General features: G+C 45.0%; 1 protein-coding gene across 4 annotated transcripts in view; it reads right to left on the reverse strand.

The window, feature by feature from the left end:
* Window positions 1–20825, reverse strand: part of LOC118310963 (microtubule cross-linking factor 1) — a 54558-nt gene that overhangs the window by 14720 nt on the left and 19013 nt on the right. For all 4 annotated transcript variants that reach the window (XR_004793873.2, XM_035634392.2, XM_035634398.2 and 1 more), the window contains exons 4-10: window positions 14407–14466; window positions 12527–13909; window positions 9044–9190; window positions 5957–6061; window positions 4943–5164; window positions 3692–3862; window positions 1025–1192 (exon numbers count right to left, since the gene is read on the reverse strand). Coding sequence is in view for 3 of the 4 variants with exons in the window: in XM_035634392.2 (XP_035490285.2) it covers window positions 1025–1192; window positions 3692–3862; window positions 4943–5164; window positions 5957–6061; window positions 9044–9190; window positions 12527–13909; window positions 14407–14466 (2256 nt within the window). In the remaining variant the exon portion in view is untranslated. The remainder of the gene's footprint in view (window positions 1–1024; window positions 1193–3691; window positions 3863–4942; window positions 5165–5956; window positions 6062–9043; window positions 9191–12526; window positions 13910–14406; window positions 14467–20825) is intronic.

Raw genomic sequence — 20825 nt, forward strand, 5'->3', positions numbered from 1 at the left:
CCCTGACTTTAAGACCCACTGAGGCGTTGTGTGAGAATCACTCATTGATTCCACGAAGACTTTTGTGTTGCCAGATAACATTGCATTCATTCGCTGAGATTCCGATAACAGCTCCCGAGTAGAAAAAAAACCCCCCCATGCTCATTTGTCGAGTAAGAAATTTGAACCTTGACCTTCAACGTCAAACGTGGTAATTTCACCATTTTAACCCACAATTACCACAACCGAGAGTCAAAATGCAACAATGTTAAAAACTGCTGTGCAATGTTTGGGCATCTAATAAACCTTTTAATCTGGTACCCGTACTGGCCTCAATGTACTACATGTGATCAGTTCTACCCCTTGTAACTTTTTTTTAATATTTGATGGTGGGCTGTTTTGCGTGTGTTGAGTTTTTTTTAAACTTGGGAAATTTGTGGACATTTGTAATATTAAAGGCTGTCACTGTCGTAAAAGACAATATTTTTGATATTGACCAAAAAAAACAAAATACAGCGGCTTCTGTACCAAAATGACTGGTGTCAGCTTTCAGGTGCGCGTATCATCTGAGACGAAGACAGTTTGTTCCAAGTATGAGAAGTATTTACGAGTATCCCATTAGGGAACGTGAGGGAGCGCTGTCTTCAGAAGGGAAATGCTTTGATTGACACTGAACAATCAGCAATTAGTTTGCACCAGAAAATAAATTGTGTATCCACATTACATTGTGCCAAGGAGGTGATTCATCTGCATTTTTCTTGGATGATGACCCTCCTCCAATTTAATGGTTGAAGGGAGAGATTATGAATTTAATTTAGTTTGAGCTATAATTCGTGTTATTATCAGATTTTCAAAATGGCACTTTCTGGCCCAAAAGGGGGAGCTGACATTACAGGTTTCGACCCCTGTGTGCGAGTTCATCCGTGGAAGAGGCAACAACGTGTTTGCTGTGGTCCCGCTGCTCATTGGAGGCACCGCCGGGTTTTCATGCACCAGATTGTGTCCCGTCCCGTTGAAGGTGGGAGCGCTGGGACGCCATCTGTACCTGGGCCACCTGGCACTTCATCTCCGCCCACTTGACCTCCCAGGCAGCTTTGTCATTGGCGTAGGACTGCTGCAGTTGCCATCGCCGCGTCTCCTCCTCGCGCAGCTCCTCCCGAAACTCCTCCAGCAGCGTCCGCAGGGCCTGCAGCACCCGGCGGTTCTCCCCGAACTGCACGGAACAGGATTCAGACAAAAGACATGCAGGGAAGGTTAATCAACACACGTTCTTTGCTTATCTCGAAAATCTGTGATGAACTTGTCTTTGGGTTTTCCTTTAATCTGTGTGTGTGTGTGTCCTTTGTTTCTCTTTAAAGCACTTAGGAATGAACCTTCATTGTAAGTGCTTTATAAATCAATTTGACTTGATCTTCTCCGTCCCGATTCCCCATCTGTCTCCCGCTCTGCTTGTCCTTTCCCCTCTTTCTCCTCGCGACCCCCGGCACAGAAGAAGCTATGCACGCAATTTAAAAAGAAATCCCTCTAACTGAACGTACTACCGGACGACAATTCCGATTTGTTTCGGTCCAACGATTTGGATTTTTTTTGTTAGGGCTGCGGGCTACAGGAGCAGCGACGTCCAGCGGGTGAGGGAGAAAAGATCAGCGCGTCTTCCCCGACGCGTCTGCTCGGAGAAGGTGCGTGGAGGGGTTGTGAGTCTTCAGGTCTTGGCAGGAGGCAGTGGAGCACAAAGGAGCCTGCGAGAGAAAAACCTCCCCTTCGGCGTACGGGCAGCTACAGCGCCGCCGACTCCGCCGGCCTCGTGCTGAGAACACGATATGTGCTCAGGTGCTGAAAGGTCGGGATCACACCAGTCCAGTATTTACAGGACAGACAGGGACCCCACAAGCAGTATTATTATTTTTTCAAGGCAGAAAAAAAAACAGTACCTTATTATTCTTTTAAAGTTTTACTTTTCTGTATCTGAACGAACACAAATCTGAACAAATCCCCAAAGATGGAGGTTACCTTTTAAAATGAATGTTGTGTTTTATAGCTTGGCAGCCAGCTACAGTAGCTTACATCTCTGTGAAGTCTTAGCACTTTGAGATTGCTTGTAGCAATGAAAAGCGCTCTATAAATGAAATGTATTATTATTATTATTAATATTATTAAGTAACAATTCAGTTTACAATCAGTGTTTCGTAATAAAATGCACGGTGTGGCCTAACAGACATGGTGGATGTCTGGCTGGCGGTCTCGCTTTTCTCTTGCTGCATCACAAAATCCCCTTTCATTTGGAACAACGGCAGTTTTGCATGAATGCTGACGAGTACCGAGGAGAAGTCCCGACACAAGTGATAAAAGTTCACGATCACTATGGGGAAAAAAACCATCTCATCCACTGTATTTACAGTATTTATACAGTTCAGCACTTGAGCAGTATCCGAATTTGGCAGCGGCAGCAGGATGAATGAACCAGGATTTTCCCTCTCCAGGTCACTTCACTGTAAACCTTCAGTGAACCCCTCCACCACTTAACATACTATCATCTCACTTGCAGGACTTATAATCCGTGCCCGCTCTGCTCCGCCGTAGTAACCATGTGTGTATGTGCTTACTAAAGCAAATCTGCATCTCCACTCTCATGCATGAGAGTGGAGATGCAGATTTGCTTTAGTATGTCGGATCACTGTGCAAACCGTTTCTTTACGAGACGGAGTCAGAGCACTTAGGGCTGCTTAATAATGCATCCCAACCCCCCAAAATTGCTTACATTCTTCCTTTACTTTAGCGGAGAGCAAAGTGGTTCGACGGCGAAGGTACCGACAGCAGATCTCGTCACGCGCTGTGTGTGGCCGCAGAAAAACAGACACACAGCCCCTATTGTCTCTATCCAGAGTAGCCGAGGCCGTGGACCTTGCTTGAACAATAAGCAGGAAACTGGGTGTGCTCGAAAAAAATAATTACCGCCTCTGGTCGAAATAGTTATCTGGGTCAGAATTCTCATCTGCATACCGAGCCAAACGGCTCTAATGAACGACTGCCAAACATTCATTTGTGCGCCATGAAAATGAGTGAGAGAAATAATCAAAGCCGTGGCGACAGGAGACGTCCAGACCCAGTCAACACATCAATTAACTAAAGGAGACAGAAATTACAACTAGACCTTCTTTCTTTACACTACAACTTTACAGTTGCTTTGTTCATAATATGTGAATACTGTATATGCACGTACTGTATATATGTCTGTATAGCATATTATTTGTTAGTATAGTCGAGCGTTCTACCTTGCTACTGTTACTGCGGGGTGTTTCTATTATATTCTACACATTTTTTAAATTCTATTTAATATAAATGTTTGTCTTACTTATACATATTCTGTTTGTGTTGTATGGAGGAGCTACTGTGCTACTGCATTGAGCTAGGATATCCTGAATTCTAAAATTATGGTAAATGGTTTGATCAACAGCGTTTGCTACAGCAAAATTTGCTATTGCAGAAAAAAATGGAGTTTAAAACAAGGCAGCAAAAAGATGATAATATCTGTCTGAAGATCACGACAAGGCTGCTGAATAAAAAAAATGTGCTTTGTTCAGTTTATGGTCAGAAATATATTTCACTGTTTCTTTTCTCCAACCAAGAGCAGTCGCAGAAGTCTGTTTTTTTTCAGTTACGTACTCTTTCACCTGAAAGACCACGTGTGAATGGTGGAAATCATTTTTGGTACCTGTCTCTGATGCTGCAGGTGCTGATCAGGTGACGGCAGAGGGATGATGGGCCCGGGGTCCGGCTCGTCCCCCAGAGTTTGCGGTAAACACATTCGGTCATCTCGATCTGACTCGCCCTCGGCCTGCTCCATTATCACGCCCAGCTCCGGGATGCCCTCCAGCTTCTCAAACTGGAACAGATGAGCCACACGCAGAAAAATATGTTGTTTTTTTGGTTTTTCTGTACCAACACTTTCTTTCTTTTTCAGGCTCGCAGTCACTGAGTCACGATTCCAGTATTCAATGGATAAAAGGCAGATAAAATAACGCAACAGTAAGTGTAAGAGTTAAGAGATATTAAATTCAGCTAAATTACACAATATGATTACATAAAAAGTGCTTAACCCGAGATTAAATAAAGTCTGTGGCACACAAAAAAAAGTGTTTTAAATTTTTGTAGCCACATAGCGGAGCAAATTGATGTGTATTATGTTTAACGACGACCATAAAAGTAGTTTGTTTGGAATGGCCAGAAGAAAAGATCGGTAATTAAAAGACACTCGGTCTCCATCAACAGACAAATTAAGGTCAAACTGCCTTGTGATCTCTGGGGGAGGTGGAGCAGCGTTGAGTTGTGAATGCTTATCATGTGAACCCAAACACAAAACGAAAGCAGCAAAACGTGATTCTCACACATCCATCCATCCATCCATCCATCCATCCATCCATCCATCCATCCCTCCCTCCCTCCCTCCCTCCCTCCCTCCCTCCCTCCCTCCATCCATCCATCTATCCCTCCCTCCCTCCCTCTATCTATCTATCTATCCCTCCCTCCCTCCCTCCCATCCATCCATCCATCTATCCATCTATCCATCTATCCATCTATCCCTCCCTCCCTCCCATCCATTCATCTATCCATCCATCCATTCATTCATCCATCCATCTATCCATCCCTCCCTCCCTCCATCCATCTATCTATCTATCTATCTATCCATCCATCCATCTATCCATCCATCCATCTATCTATCCATTTAGCTATCTATCCATCTATCTTTATATCTATCTATCTATCTATCTATCTATCCATCTATCTATGCATCCCTCCCTCCCTCCATCCCTCCATCTATCCATCCATCTATCCATCCATCCATCTATCCATCCATCCATCTATCTATCCATTTAGCTATCTATCTATCTATCTATCTATCTATCTATCTATCTATCTATCCATCTATCCATGTAATGATCAATCCATCAGACCCCTGACTCACCTCTGGGTGCACCGCCTCGTCTGCGGACTCGTCCTGGCGGCTGAGCCTCCAGTGCGTGAGGATCCAGCGCAGCTTCATGTAGAAGATGATGGTGTTGCGTCTGAACAGGCGAACCTCCTGCTGCAGCATGGCCCTCTCCTGGGTCCAGTGCACCTCGTGACCCTGGAGTCCCTGCAGCTCCAGGCCCCCGCGCTGGGCCTCCAGACGCAAGAGGTCCTCCTCCTGGTTGGGGGAAAAACGGATTTGAGGAGGAAACAGGGAAACACGTTGGACATGAGTTTCAATTGAAAACTGTCATATTCTGATGCTCTCGTCACGTAAGTCGCCTTAATTCATTTTGAATGCTGTCTCTCTTTAGCGTAGGATTATTGGTTTTAACGTAGCTTTTATTATTTTAAACTCTTATATGATACAATAAAAAAAGGAAATGTAATTTAACCATCGAATTACACATGTTTACTTTCATTATCGATAAATCGTTGGTCCATTAAATGGCAGAAAACAGTTAGAAAATATCCCAGAGAGCAATTAACAATGTTTTAATTAGAAGGCAAAGAAAAACCAGGCAAATATTTTCATTTCAGAAGCTGGAATCAGAGAAATGTCAGTTAATCGAAATTGTTGAAGATGATCTTCTGCTTCTTCTTATGATTTCAGCACTAAATGATACTGTACGTTATGTGAGTGTCACATTTTATTTACTTTAATTTGAAAACATCACCTTATCAGAGTAGATTTATCACGTTTTGAAACTCATTGTGACGTGAAGGATGTCAGGTTGGCCTGCTGCAAGAACCAATTTTTGCATGTCAGATTGACTATAGCCCAATTTCAATTTCTCTCTAAAAATACATTTTTAGAGGTATTAATATTAAAGTGAAAATACCAAAACTTTCTTCCCGCCCAACTTAAGATAAGTCAGCAGAGCCAGCGAAGAGTGATATACCGCCTGGGCATAATATTCATAATCTCATGAAATTAAAAACATGGCGTGACCGACTGGCTTCACTGTACCTGAGGCAGAGAGACGACGGCAGCCTCCCGCTCCTCCGACGCAGATCTCAGCCTCCGCTCATGATCCAGACGGAACTGGGTGTCAGGAGCGGGCGTGTCCCGGAGCTGAACCCACAGATCACAGGTTACTTTACCAAACACTCTGGGCTGAATCACACCATCAACATCTCGCTGAAACACAAACAGGGGGTTTGTGTGCGAGACGATTACGCTTGATTATATTTCTCCCCTATTTATTTTTCTCCACACAAAAGACGAGTTCTGACTCTCACTCGAGTCCAGAATCCGTTATAACTCATTATCATTAGAATTTAATGTCGCTCATTTCGAGGCTCAAAATCCTAAAGGATTGTTCTTACATTAGGATTAATTATGCTTAAAAATGCATCTAAAAAAAACTTTTTTGAAAAGTCAAACACAACAATTGAAATGAGACGCTAACGTACTGTACATCAGGTTGGATGTTCTGTTTCCCCGCAGGTGAAAAAAAATGCTCGAAGGGAAATGAGATGCTCGTGTTTTATGGTTTTGAATGTAATGATACTTATTCAGTCGTCAACTTGTATACAAGACGACCCTCGAAAGGTCTTTCTTTCTAGAAAAGAATAAAATCAATTCAAAAAAATTCCAGACAGTGTCACAATTTTGGAAACCGCAGCAGTTTATAACCTGATTTCTTTTCTCTGCCCTGTCCTGTTGCTTCCCTGCATCCTCCAACGGTAAGTTGAGCTGTTGAGTGTGTGCGCTGACCCTGCATCTCAGCCCCGACAGCCCAATGTCAAATGCAAATCACACAGGCCGACAGTGTGGCGCTAATCCTGCCATATCCAAGCTGCTCTCCCCCATCCCATCCATTCATTTCACCCCACAGATTACACTGCGGCAGAAAGCAGAGGGGCGAAAAAAATCGACACGACTGTAATACTGTAATAGTTATGTGTCACATCGGCGCCCGCCAGCGCTCCGCATTACATAACGGCGGGTCAATTTCTCTATGAAAAACAGGAGCGTGAGGCAGCGATTATGAATCACAGTGTCCTGCCATCACACAGCTGATGTATTAAACAGCCCCGTCACTGAAGGGCTCAGCCGCCGCCGCCGCAGCAGCAGCAGTGTTTCCACTCGCCCCGGTGATTGTGCTCTTCAAATTTTCTCAGCGCGTGTCAGTGTGCGAGTTCCGCGCGCGTAAACCTCAGCTTCACGTGCGTTTCATTTGCCGAGTCATGACAGCACAAGCGGGCCGCACGGTGGTGTAGTGGTTAGCACCTTCGCCACACAGTAAGAAGGTTCTGGGTTCGAATCCCGGTTCAACCAGGGCCTTTCTGGTTGAACCGGGGTTCTGGGTTCGAATCCCGGTTCAACCAGGGCCTTTCTGTGTGGAGTTTGCATGTTCTCCCCGTGTATGTGTGGGTTCTCTCCGGGTTCTCCGGCTTCCTTCCACAGTCCAGAGACATGCAGAATGGCGTTAGGTTCATTGGAGACTATAAATTGACCGTAGGTGTGAATGTGAGAGTGAATCTGTATGTGGCCCTGTGATAGGCTGGCGACCTGTAGACGTTGAATGAATGAATGACAGCACGAGCAGGCTTGTGGTGAACCCGGTGCCATGTGACCCACTGGTCGAGAAGTCCGCAACTATTGTGACGGTCAAAAATAATCACTGTGCTCATTTATTTAATTTTTTTTAAGGGAAAAAGTGAAATATTTTCCGTTTCCAGCCTCTCGAATGTGAGAATATCATTATTTTTTTTTGTCTCACACACACACAAGATGAGGTGGATGTCTTGAGTTTTGACCTTGGCTGTGGCACTTTATAGATAAAGCTGTTCGTCTTTAAATTGAAAAAAATAAAGGGCAGTTTAATTAATAAGGAAAATGGTCATTAGTTGCAGCCCGGAATGAATAAGCCTCAGAGGTCACGGCAATGTGCTGTCAGACTGTCTACGAGCGAATCATTTTTTCAGAACACGACATACAATTGATAAACCGAGATGCGTTAAATGAGAGAAACCGTCCAGCTTGGTAACAGTACAGTCTACGTTTGCTCTTAAAAGAAGTAAATCAATCCACAAAATGTCCCAGGGGCGTATGGTTCAAATCGCAAAAGCCAAAGGAAAACGCTGAATTAGAGTTGAACAGAAAAACATCAGTGGCTGTGGAGGTGGAGGTTCAGTCAGTGCGAGGTTAGAGTGAGCGAATGACATGGTGAAAATCGTGTTCGCCATCAGAAGGTGACCGCGGCTGGACTGAGCCGGCCTTCTGATCACAACAAACGCTTCATTCAATTTTGTGGGAACATTCAGTCCCCTTTACTTTAAAAATGAGACAAATCTATAGTGGGGAAGATATTCAAAAGGGACCTTGGGATTTTGGTCGAGATGTGTGATCATAATTTTCAGAATTGAATTTGAAAAAGTATACATTCAGGTGCATTTTTATCTTTTTTTTTTAAATTTTGTTTTCTGTCGTCAGGAAGTTATCTATGAAGTCATACTCCTCACATTTGACCTTCACGTGTAAATGTTATCAATTGCGTTGCTGTTGAGCAATAGTTGTGGTTATTGCCAATCGGCAAACAAACATTGCAACAATAATACCCTTAGTATACCACTGTATTCTTTCCACTGTATCAGTTACTGGCCAGATTTAACGGTTCCACATCAATCACAGCCTCTTCGTCAACGACATTATGAAATCCAGTCTGATGCTATCAGTGACATTCAGACCTCAGTGATGGGAAACTGACTTTAGCCTCAGACCTGATCATTTGATCGGTGTCGCATGCGTCAGGAGCATGTGTCGCATGCGTCAGGAGCATGTTGAAAATGACATGCTCCGGTTAGTTTCGAGTCCGTTCACCCTGTGGAGCCGCATTCCACAGCTGCTCGCCCTGGGAAGAAAACGTGTTGTTGCTCTAAAGTAAAGACAGGTGATAAGATTTTGCTTTGAGGTAGGAATCATACAAGAAGTAGTGTCAAAAGTTGTCAACGCTTTAGGCTCGACACAGTGGGCCCATATACAGTACACGGGGCGGCTCACGGTGGGGCCAGGGTGAAAGGGGGGATGGAGGAGGGAGGAGGCACTGACCTCTGCTCTTAAAGCCAGGGGCCTGTGGTACCTAGTGAGTCCCGTGGCTCCCCTGCTCTGGGCCGGGCCCCCGCCCTGGCTCTGGCTCTGGGGCTCCACGCCTCGCTCCTGTCCTAGACGCCACTCCAGCTCATCCCTCTGAACGCACTGTGAGTGACGTGGGGTGGGGAAAGGGCAACGAAAGGGGTGAGGGGGGGTGAGTGTGGACGATGGGTGTGAGGGGGTTAAGGGGAACGGGGTGACAGGCACAGGACACAGGGGTGCAGGGCGTAGTGGTGGTTGCATTGGGGTGGGGTGGGGGGGTGGGGGATGTGTGAGGTGGATTGTGGACAAAAAACAGACAGAAGACAGCGAACAGGGGCGAGGCGACGGGGAGAGAAAGTGGATGGGGGAGAACAAAAATAAAAGAGAAAATGGGTAAAGAATATAAGCCGAGGGGGGGGGGGAAATGAACCAACAGACTACGACGACACACGATTCTAGAGTACGAAGAAAAGCGCAAAGAGGAAGACCAACTTAAAGATGACGGCGTATGAGAGAGATGAGAAGAGAACGAGAATGAGGATGAACAAAATCATGGGCTGAAACATCTGGCGGGAGCACAGAGAGGAACAGAGAGAGAGGGAGTCGGGGGGAGGAAAAGAATGCAAAACACTCGTTATGAAGCGCATGCAATGAAGGATACATGAGTCCAAACCAACAGCTGAGAGATACCGCGGCAAAACTGCAGAGCGAGAGCCAAAGGTTTTCAACACATGCTCGTGCACAGCGTCAACGGAGGAACGTTGAATATTGAACCCCCCCCCCCCAGACATTACAGCATTTGAAATACACCGGAGGCATTTATAGTAGGAAGCTTCGTAGTAGCGCCATGACAGAGGCTCCGCTTTGCAGCAGTGCCCATATTTCATTTCTTGGTGTGAGGATATTTCTTCCTCGCCAGCAGGAACATTCGAGATGTTTTCATGTAATTTTGACTTCTGTTTCTTGAGAAAAACTGTCATTTAGAGCTTTGGGTACATGAAAAGCGCTTTATAAATCAAATATATTATTATTATTATTTTATATCATATGTTTGACACTTCAATTGCATCATAACTTAGGTATGTAAAAAAAATATCTACAGCATAATTCTTTGGTTTGTGTGAATATGACAATTTTTTGTCATCATTATTAATCTGATATTATTATCAACAGAAAATATTTTAAACTCTTTACAAGATAATTACGAGATGAAACAATGTTGTAACTATGAGACAGAATTTGTCATTACAATACACAAGGATCCATGTTGCATGAAAATTCTTTACAAGATAGTTACATGAAAAATAAATGAAACAAAAACAATATATATATATATATATATATATATATATATATATATAGTAATTACAAAAACAGATCTTGTTAATCAAGATAAACATAGTTACAAGACAATAATATATAACTATGAGGTTCAACAAGCTAATTTCCACAAAATTGTTGTCATAGAGATCTTGTGTTTACAAGATAAATAAGTGAAAACTATGAGTAGTCCCAATTACGAGTTATGGAAGTCATATTCCTGAAAAAAATATCCAATCTTTGGTTAGATTATTTTTCAGATAAAGATCTTGCAATTTACAAGATGAAAAAATATTCTTATTGCAAGATAAACATCTCACATTACAAGATGCTAGAAGCGATTCAGAAGTCAAAATTACAAGAGAACATCTCCATTTTTTTTCTCTTGTGAATGCGCCTACACACAAAGGATATCTTCCTTTATTACAATGTATTTAGTATATTTACACCTACTGTATATCCCATTCTCTGCTGCCGCGGTGATTTAAAACCGGAACAATCTTTGTTCAACTGTTTAGTTTTCAACAGTACTCAGTAGACAAAGGCCTTATTGCTCTAAACAGGTGTAAGTTGTTTGCACAACGCTTCGCTTTGACTAGACCACCCAGCTTCACCCGGCCTAACCAGTGAGTCGGACGGGCACAGAAGCAAAGCAGAAACAAGTCGTTGGATAGAATGAGTATGGAGGCAGCTTCAGTCAATTATCTCCACAAAGCAGCTTGCTTGGGTTCCTGAAGTGAGATGTTTGACGGAGCTGTTTGTTTAGTTTCCATACGGCATTCTGGCTGACTAGAAAAAGTCATCATCCAAGATGTCTGCCTGATCATGCAGCACAGAGATAATGAAGCTGCTTGGGGAGAGTACACAATGTGTTGACTTACACTAAGCCGCCATAAAACAAAGACATAAAGCAGGATGCCAGCCAGCGAGATTCTTACACAGGCAGCTCACACAGCACCATGCAACTCTCGTTCAGACTCTTTGTTTTAGTCTGTTCACACATTTTTATGGTTCGCTTCCTTGGCAACACCATGGAATATCCAATCCCATGTGTCATTGTGTGAGTGTGTGATCTTGATATGTTGCGCAAACATAACAGCTACACCACTTACATGTCATTATGACTTATACAAAATTGTGGTGTAGCCGAGCTGTAAAGGGAAAAATATTTACCGAAACTTCATCATGCAACCATTCTCCGCGTCAAAACCAAATGGAAGAAGCTACCGTTAAACTCCTTTAGTACTTACTCCATTCATACCAAGCACCCTTTTCCAAGCACTCTCCTAAGCACCTGTCCAGGCGCCCTCCCCCCTCGCCCCCCTCGCCCAGGGCGACAGGGCCGCTGCAGACAGTGAGTGCAGGGAGCGGTGGGCAGGCAGGATGTGCATGAAGATGCAGATGTGAATGTGGCGGCGGCAGCAGAGCGATGGTGGTGTCGGGGGGAGAGATGGCTATGGTGCCAGTGTGGTGGAGCTGGGTGGCTCATGGTGGAGCAGGGGGGGGGGGGGTGGCCTGATACGTTACTCTGTGCCGACACTGTCTATGGAGTCTCTCAAACTCTATTTTAGGAGCGTACGATTAAGGTGACCCAAGGACAGACTTGAAAAAAAATCAGGACCTACCCTTCAAACAATGTTTGTCTACAACTAAATGAGATTCTCATTGACAGGCCGTGTGGCTGAGGATAGTCTGTGTGCACTAAAGAGGTTTGGCAATGCCATTGTTTCTAATTAGAGCTGATTTCTTTTGAACACAGTGCTGACTTAGGATGTCATTTGGTTTATTTCGGCCTTAAATTGTCTACTTCTGACTGCTCACTGAACTCCATTTAAATCAAACCTAAATTCTCACATTCACAATGTCATGGATATCTCTATATATCTGGATTGTGTCGGTTCCTTGACATAATATTGCAATTTCATTTTGGCCACTGCTGCAGTAAAGTAATGAGGCAATCGGGCACCCAGGTTGGACGATTTTGAGGGGTCGACTTAACATTCTGTTTTTAATTGGCAATAAGAAAAAATCTGTTGTATTTACTTTTTTCTCCATCATGGCTGACCGGCTCACAAGGCGTCTCTCATTTTGAGCTTTTAAAAAAGCAGTAGAACAATAGGTCACAGGCTGATCGCTTACCTGGAAGTCCGTCACCAGGTCTCTTCCAAACGTGCCGATGGGAGAGTCGCGGGACATGGAGGTGACTGTGGACAGGAAGCTGCTGGACTCTGTGAGGTTTGGCATTGGTGACAGATCGTCTGTCCTTTCCCTCAGCCCCTCCCCTACATGGTCCAACTTCTCCATGAAGATGTGCAGCTCCGTGCGGAAGGCCTTCATGCGGGTGTTGATGGTGTCCAGGACCTGGGCGTCTGGTTTGGATCCCGATGCTGCCGCTCCCTCCAGGCTCTCCGCTGTCGTCACCAGCAGCCTGCCCTCGAAGATCAAACTGTCGGTGTCCGTGATCAGTCGGTCCACCGTCTTCCCGAGCCTTTCCGCCTCACGTTTCACATTACTGAACGACTCCCGCTCTTCCCTCCTGCGATTGGCCAGTTCGGTGGCACTGAGGTCGCTGCCATCGGAGGGTTTGAGGCTTCCGAACCCTGAGCTGGTTGCCGTTTTCTCAAACATGTCTTCAGAGTCACTCTCCCCTCCGATGGGGCCCTCCCTTTTGGGCTGGAGAAGAAGAAGTCGCCCTGTCTCTTCGTCCTCGGTGGCTTCTCGCCGCCCTGCATCGCTGTCCGCATCGCTGTCCCGAGGGCTGCCGGTGCGTAGGCCGATGTGTGCGGCCAGGTCACAACGCTGGACGTTTGACATGAGGACGCGGTTCTCGTACTGCAGCTTCATCACCTTTCCGCTCAGCTCATTGATCTGCATCCTCGCTGACTTTAGCTCCTCCATCATCATCCCAGTACTGGAACCATTCCCGTTGCCGCCATTACCAGGTTTAAACAGTCCTACTTCGTCACCTTCCTCGAGCCCGGAGCTGCTGCTCGGCCCGAATTTGAAGCGATTGAGTTCAGATGTCAGCTGCCTGTTGTGGTCCTCAATCTCTGAGATGGAACGACGCAAGAGCTCAGCCTCCTCTTCCACGAACTGGAGATGGCGGCGTAGCTCATTTGCGGACTCCAGCGCATCACCGCCATACGGCGACGAGGGCATGCTGGAGAAGGGTTCTCGCCCAAAGCAGTCCCTTTCGTACTGACACCGGATGTCTTCATTCTCTGCCTTCAGGCTGCGGTTCTCCACCTCCAGCTCCACTATCTTCCTGCCCAGGATGTTGGCCTCCTCCTCCACCAGCTTGAGCCGCAATCGCAGCTCAGCCTCTCGAGTGGTATGAGGGCCCCCGCCAGAGCATTCGGCCAGGGGAAGGGGACTGTCAACGTCCCCGTAAACAGACTTGTACTTTTGCAGCTCCTGCTCCAGTTCGTCCTTCTCCCGGCCCAGCTTGGCCATCTTTTTCCTCATCAGGCCGGACTCCTCCTTGGAAAACTGGAGCTGGCACCTGAGGTCCGCACTGTCCTCCTAGTAGGGTTTTAGAGATGAGGATGAGTTCGGGACAGTGGAAAGAACCATTGATTCTTTACACATCCAGCAGATACAGAGCAAAAGGATAATTCATTTGGAGTTGTGAGTCTGGTAACCCGATGACTTTAAGTCAAATATTCACTGCGTTTTAGCTCTGTTTTTGGTCTCTACCATCTCTTGAGGCAAATATCTGGCTTCACTTTGTTCACCAGCTCATCTCTAACTGAGTGTTTGTTGTTTGGTGCTCAGCAGGTCGTGCACAGAGGTCTTTTAGGACTATTAAACTGACTAATGTCAGTCGTTCACATCTCTATTATGAGTTTTTGCAAGAGGAAGCTGGTGTATGTCAAAATGAACCAAAGTGCCCCTGTTGATTGTAATGTCTTATCGTGGGATTTTTTTTTTTTACAATAAGAAATATTAAAAAATCTACATATACATTCTTCAACATTAAGTATCCTACGACACTAACAATACTTTTCGAAATTCTTTACCTGGCTTGTGGTTTTCTTGTCTTTAAATGTTTCCCGGCTTCCTCGTCTCCTCAGGACAGTCTGCAAAACAGCAAAGAAGATGGATGTAAGACGTGAACTACAACTGAACACAAACGCTGTTGCTGTTCACTGCTGTAGCATTTAAAAAACACCAATGTTACAACACAGTGATACAAGCTACAACATTGGCTTTGTGAGGTTGCGCTGTCGCCTCACAGCAAGAAGGTTCCGGGTTTGAAATCCTGGTTCGAACTGACCAGGGCCAGTTCCTGTCTGATTCATGCACACAGTAATGGTAATACCCTGTATCAAAAGCCAACATCTGGTGACCATACAAGTGTTACTGCGAGTGAGCGGAGGGGCAGAGTTAATGAACAACTACTGCACGTGTGATTTCTACATTTCCACGTAAGTTCTGCTCAGCATTAGGTTCAGAGAACCCTCTGAGTCCAGATGATGAGGATGTTCTGTCGTGTCTTTCGTTGTGTGATGCAGCAGGGCGCTGTGGATCCCACTGAGAGCTCGGTGTGACAGACGTCTTATCCCGGCTCAGATTCAGTGACACATGGCGCTTCTTCCACAACGCCCCGAGGGAAAGCATCTGCCCGTCCCATGGGGGGAAATCTGTCCTGCAGCTAATACTACTGTAGGCATCGCACGCAAAGCCTGGATATATCACAAGAAAAAGGGCCTTTTGCACATCAGCTTAGTCTCACCCGCAAATAAAATCATTCATTTTGATCTGGTTCGTCTAATATTACTCCAGCTGCAGCTCCACAAGACGGGGACACGACAGACAAGCAGTGAGAGAAAATGAAGGATGCAGGGAGGAAATTAAGAGGGAGGGAGGGAGAGGGAGGGAGAGAGAGAAAGAGAAATCCCCCCAATATAGATGCTGAGTGCAGAGCTTTCAAGTGTGAATGTGTTTTTCCAGGAACAGATTGCTGCCGGTTATTTAAAGGTTCACGTTAAGCCACAGCCGGGCTCCTTTCTAGGAAGCGCAATTTGATATTAATATTTCCGCTCTCAGCGTCGTTTGTCATATTTCAGCGTGGTCAGACGACGCGAGAATTCAAACGGGACGACACACGAATAACAGTTTCACCTAGGCCTTGATAAACGAGTGATTTCATGATAGGTGGATCTGGTGATTTTTTTAAATAGTCTAATCGGTCAGTGAAAATGACAAATTTCGATGTCTACAAAATCCGTTCAAAATATCACGATATTCAGTTAACAATAAATAAAAGCTAAAATATTTTTGCTTCATAAATGACAAATAATTGATAAATAAAACTGTTGATACTAAACCTATATCAGCAAAATGTTTCCGGGCGATATAATTCAATTCTGTCCACCACAATATTTGATCGTGCGGTGACAACAACATAGTTAAACTTACATATCTTATATATAAACATAATATATAAACAGGGTCGATCAGATCACACATTTTGCCCTTTAGGATTCGATCGGGACAGTTTATGCACGTGGATGAACTGTTTGAGAGTTCAAGTGTTTGCCTCAAATTTCCACTTGAGAAACAAATGATATATTTTGAAAGGAAAACGTTCCTTTCCATAAGTCAGAAGATCAGTCACCACGGTTTCAGCGTGTGCCTCATCCTCTTCCCTCCCATTTCTACTTGGTGCGGAGCAAACTCTTCGCCGTACGAGCTCCAGTGCCCAGCCGCCGTAGGAACCAGTAGTAGGGCAGTGTGAATCATTCATGGCCAGACGGATGGAAAGAGTGAGGGGGAACCTGATTCGCCCGGAGCAGGAACGGACTTTGACTCAGTCGCTGGCTCTGTGACGGGAAGGGAGCGCCCACTTAGAAACGGCACCAAAACACGAACACAACCAGACGGAGTGCAGTGAAAGTTACAGTCGAATGTTTCTGTCTCTCTTTTGCACACGTCTTTCTGACTCGAACATGAGTGCCGCAGAATCCTTCACCCTCGGATTTTGCGACGATGAGCTTTCCGTAGGACTTTTCACGGACATAGTTCTCTTCTAATGTTTCAATCATTTTAAATCCACATGCTTCAGGAGAAAACACGCTGACACCGAGGAGCTCCATCCTCCCTCGACGCCTAAATAGATCAATCATCAATTATATATATATCAAGAATCAACTGTATGACGTGTTGGACTTGTAGTTTAATCTTGTCACAGCAAACACTGGCTGGCTTTTGCTGGAAGGGAAAACAAACAAATGTGTTTATCCTCATATTTAACTTGTCAAATTCAATTTTCCTACTGCTCCAAATAGCTACATGTCAAAATGACTATGGAGCGATGACACATGGCGATCGTTTGCCTAACGCAAACTGCCCCTCTCCTCATCTTTCCCTATAATCCACCACCCCCACCAAGTATCTCCAACACCAGTCGTGGTTTAATTCCCAGCCCTGGTGACGGAGCTGACCTCTCTGGGGAGACGTGGGATTAGTCGGCATCTTGAGCAAAGCTCCTCTGAACCCCCGGACCGCCACCAACCAGGGATCCTTGTTTACTGGGAACAGAAGTCAATTTGAGGCTCAGATAGCCGACGACACTGAGACGATAAGAGAGCAAAGTAACCGGAGGGACACAGATCTTTCAGATTGTCTGAGCCGTCACCCTGTGAATACAACCGTGCAAACTGACCTTTAATTACAGGTTAGAATGAATCAATGTGTTTTTAATATATATATATATATATATATATATATATAAACACTTTTTCTGGAGTCAGACAAACTATTGTAGCATTACATAATCGTATTTTATATTTATTCTAACTTCAGCATCTCAAAAAAACACTGTACCATTTTGCAGCTATTTCACATTTAGACATTTGTATTTATAGAGATTCTTGCTGCCAAAAAATACAAAGAGTAACAGAGACGCCAAAAGGAAGGAAGGGAGGGAATAAATGAATAAATGAATAAAACAAAAAATGACATACATAAAATCAATCTGAATCTATCAATGAACTGATTGCTCATTTAAGTCACTTAAATTGCAAAAAATGATAAACGTGCTGGTTCATGATTTTAAAATGTGATATTTTTTTCTGTTTTATCTGAGTGAAAGTTTAATATCTGTGAGGCTTTTTTTTAAACTGTTGGTTGGTTGGGTGAGAGAAGAAATCTGAAGATGTCACCTTGTGCTCTGGGTAATGGTGATGGGTAATTTTTCCACAATACTTTTTACAGACCAAAATATTTAGTCGAAAAATAATGAACACATTAATCTGTGGTGAAAATAATCATTAGTTGCAGCCCTCATCGCACAACACAATCATATATATATATATATATATATATATATATATATATATATATATATATATCTTTATATGACATAACTCCTGATCCACAGTTGAACTCACTCACTGTGAATAATTTTGTCTCCTGAGCAGCTCTTTTCAGTGCTTCTTGCTAAACCCAAAAAACTTCAATCTGCAACACACACACACACATTTTAACATTCTTTGCGTCAGTGCATTTCTTCCACTTAAACACACAAGTGCACTCATGTACAGCAACAGCAACACACACACGCACGCACACACACACACACACACACACACACACACACACACACACACACACACACACACACACACACACACACACACACACACACACACACACACACACACACACACACACACACACACACACACACACACACACACACACACACACACACACACACACACACACACACACACACACAGGCACAAAGGCACAAACACACACACACAGGCACAAAGGCACAAACACGAACACACACTCGCATCCCTCCTCATCATCATCTGAATGCATAAGCCTGTTAGCCCGGGTTAGTGGCAGTCAGTCATGCGGGCAGCTCCAGCTGGTGTCCGAGCCGCAGCACTGGTGTAACTGGTTTTACTGGTTTTACTCCCCTGGGCATCTGCCAGTCTGTGGTATTACTGTGGCAGATTGTAGTCGCACAGTCGTAACCCTGCTGGGACCGGGTGAAGCAGGCGCTGCAGGCGACTGATGCTGACTGACTGATCTGGATGTACTGATCTGATCATTGTCCTGCCGTACCTCCCACCTGTACCCCCTTAACCCCCCCGCCCCCCACTTCTTTTTTAAACTTCGTCTTAATCCCTCCTTCCTTCACTTCTCTCTTTCTTCCACATCCCCCTCCTCTTCCTCTGGTCCCACTCGTGTCACCCGTGAAGGACATGTTGAAATGAAGGGGGCGGGCTAATGTAAGTGTGCGTGTGCCCTCCAGTGCGCTGTCCCGTCCCTCTGAGAACCGGCCCGACTTGTAAATCAGGCCATTCAGACAGAAGAAGGGCTACATTTTAAGGATAAATATGCTAAACAATTTGGGTTATTACTTGAAAATGTTTACATGCCCTAAAGTTCAGAAAACGCGTCAGTGTCCTCGTACTGTCCATTCCTGCAGCTCCTCTCTTCCGCCTCCCGCTTACCGGGGACGTCGGGCTTTCCTTGAAGGAAAAGTGTTGTGGTCGAAGGTTAAGATGAAATTCAAGCCTTAGATTAGGGGACCTTCGTTGAACAGTATGTAATTCCTCATCTCTCTCTTCAGCAGAGCTGAAAAGTGAGAAATGTCGCAGTGAGAAACCCCAACTATTAACCTGTAACCCTGCCTGAAGATTTCCTCTGTACCAACGCAGCAGCCTCATTAAGAGACACGAGGGGTCAATTTGGAATTAGGATTGGGCTGCAGTCGGGTTGAAGTTAAGGTAAATTCAGGGGTTTTGGCTTTAAGGATTAGAATTAGTGTTAGGTTCAAGACAAGGTAGAGATTAAGTTGCACATGGTGGCATCTGATCATGGATTTTATAATTACAACTACATTAGATATACAAAGCGCCTGCCTCCTTGTCCTACCGACCATACCAATCCCTACAGCTGCCGTCGCTGCTCTGCCTTCCATGTCTCTCTCTCTCCCTCCATCAGACATTTTTTTGCATAAATGCTTAAAACTCCATTTATGGTAGACATCATGTTTTCTCATAAATGTTTTAAATACTGTTATTTTTGCTCTGTTCACGCAACATCTCTGATCCATGTTTTTTAGTCAATGTGTGTGTTTTTATGTTTGCACCATAGAGTAGCATTCTCATTTCATTGCATTTACTACTGATTCTGATTCCGATCTATTGCACTTGGGTCCGTCCTGAGCGAACCCTCACTTGTGGCTCTCACTGAGGTTTTTCTGCATTCTTTTTCGTGTTTATCTGGTCAATTTTCCTCACTCGAGTCGAGGGTTGAGGACAGAGGATGTCGCACCATTGTGTCCCATTGTGATCTTTGGATATGGGATATACTAAAGTGAAATTTGACTGATTGGTTGGGTGTGCGTACATGTGTCAGTGTCGTGACATTGTGTTCATGTTATATATAAATACTTCTAGCATCACACTCTGCTAAAATGTGTGAGGAGTTGCCACTGTGGTGTTCGGTTGTGGGCATGTTTTGTCATCCATTGGTGTCGGTCCAAGTCACAGGGGAGTGCTGTGTGATCTATATGAGTAAAAGCAGTTGCAGAGCGGAGCTCTGACACTATGAGGGAAAAACATGATCTTCGAAAATCTGACGTGTTCGCAAAGGGAGGGGAGAATATTTTGGACCGAGTGACGGATGACATCGCACGGTGTCATCACCAAAAAGAAAAAAGGCCGATGGGGAGGGGAGGAATGAAACAGTTTTGTGGGCGGAGGATGTGTAAGAATGGGAACACGGCGAGTGTATTTTCGGCGGCATCTGTACTCGGCAGCTTGGCCTATTTATGATTTCGCACAGGGCAGAGAGGGGCGTCTGGCTCTGGTAATGGGATTTAACGGGAAGCGCGGTGTGACCAGCGAAAGGGGGGGGGGGGGGGGGGGGGGGGGGTGAAGGGGCTGGCGGGGGACTTGGGAACACAAAAGGAGCTGCGGCGGCCGCTGGATGCAGATAAAACCCCCTCCGCGAGCCCCACGACAGAGGGGGCTCAGACTCCAACACAACAGAACGAATATCGCTCGGCCGACGCGAGAGCTCAGAGAGATAAGTCGCTGTGAAATGTTTAGGGGCAGATTATATTAGTGAGATCTGGATGAATGAGCCCTCAATCTGGACTGTAATCCATTTCAATGAATTAATTAGAATGGCACACAAACTTGACTTGAATGCACACAAGTGCCAAACACGCTCTCTTTGAATCATTTAATCAGATTTCTCTCCATCCTAGGACACATCCGGACGCGTGCGAGTGTTTTCTCTTCTGCAGCTCCTGCTGCAACATGATTTTCGGCGCCGTGTTATTCTTTTTATAGACGATAAATCTTTGGCTCGCAGCACCTGCAGTGGTCTAAATATACTACATCTGTACACGCTCTATCAGCCAAACACGAACCTCGCAAACCATTGAAATTCAATTTGCCGTTGA

Source organism: Scophthalmus maximus, chromosome 5 (assembly GCF_022379125.1).
Source record: "Scophthalmus maximus strain ysfricsl-2021 chromosome 5, ASM2237912v1, whole genome shotgun sequence".
Lineage (NCBI taxonomy): Eukaryota > Metazoa > Chordata > Actinopteri > Pleuronectiformes > Scophthalmidae > Scophthalmus > Scophthalmus maximus.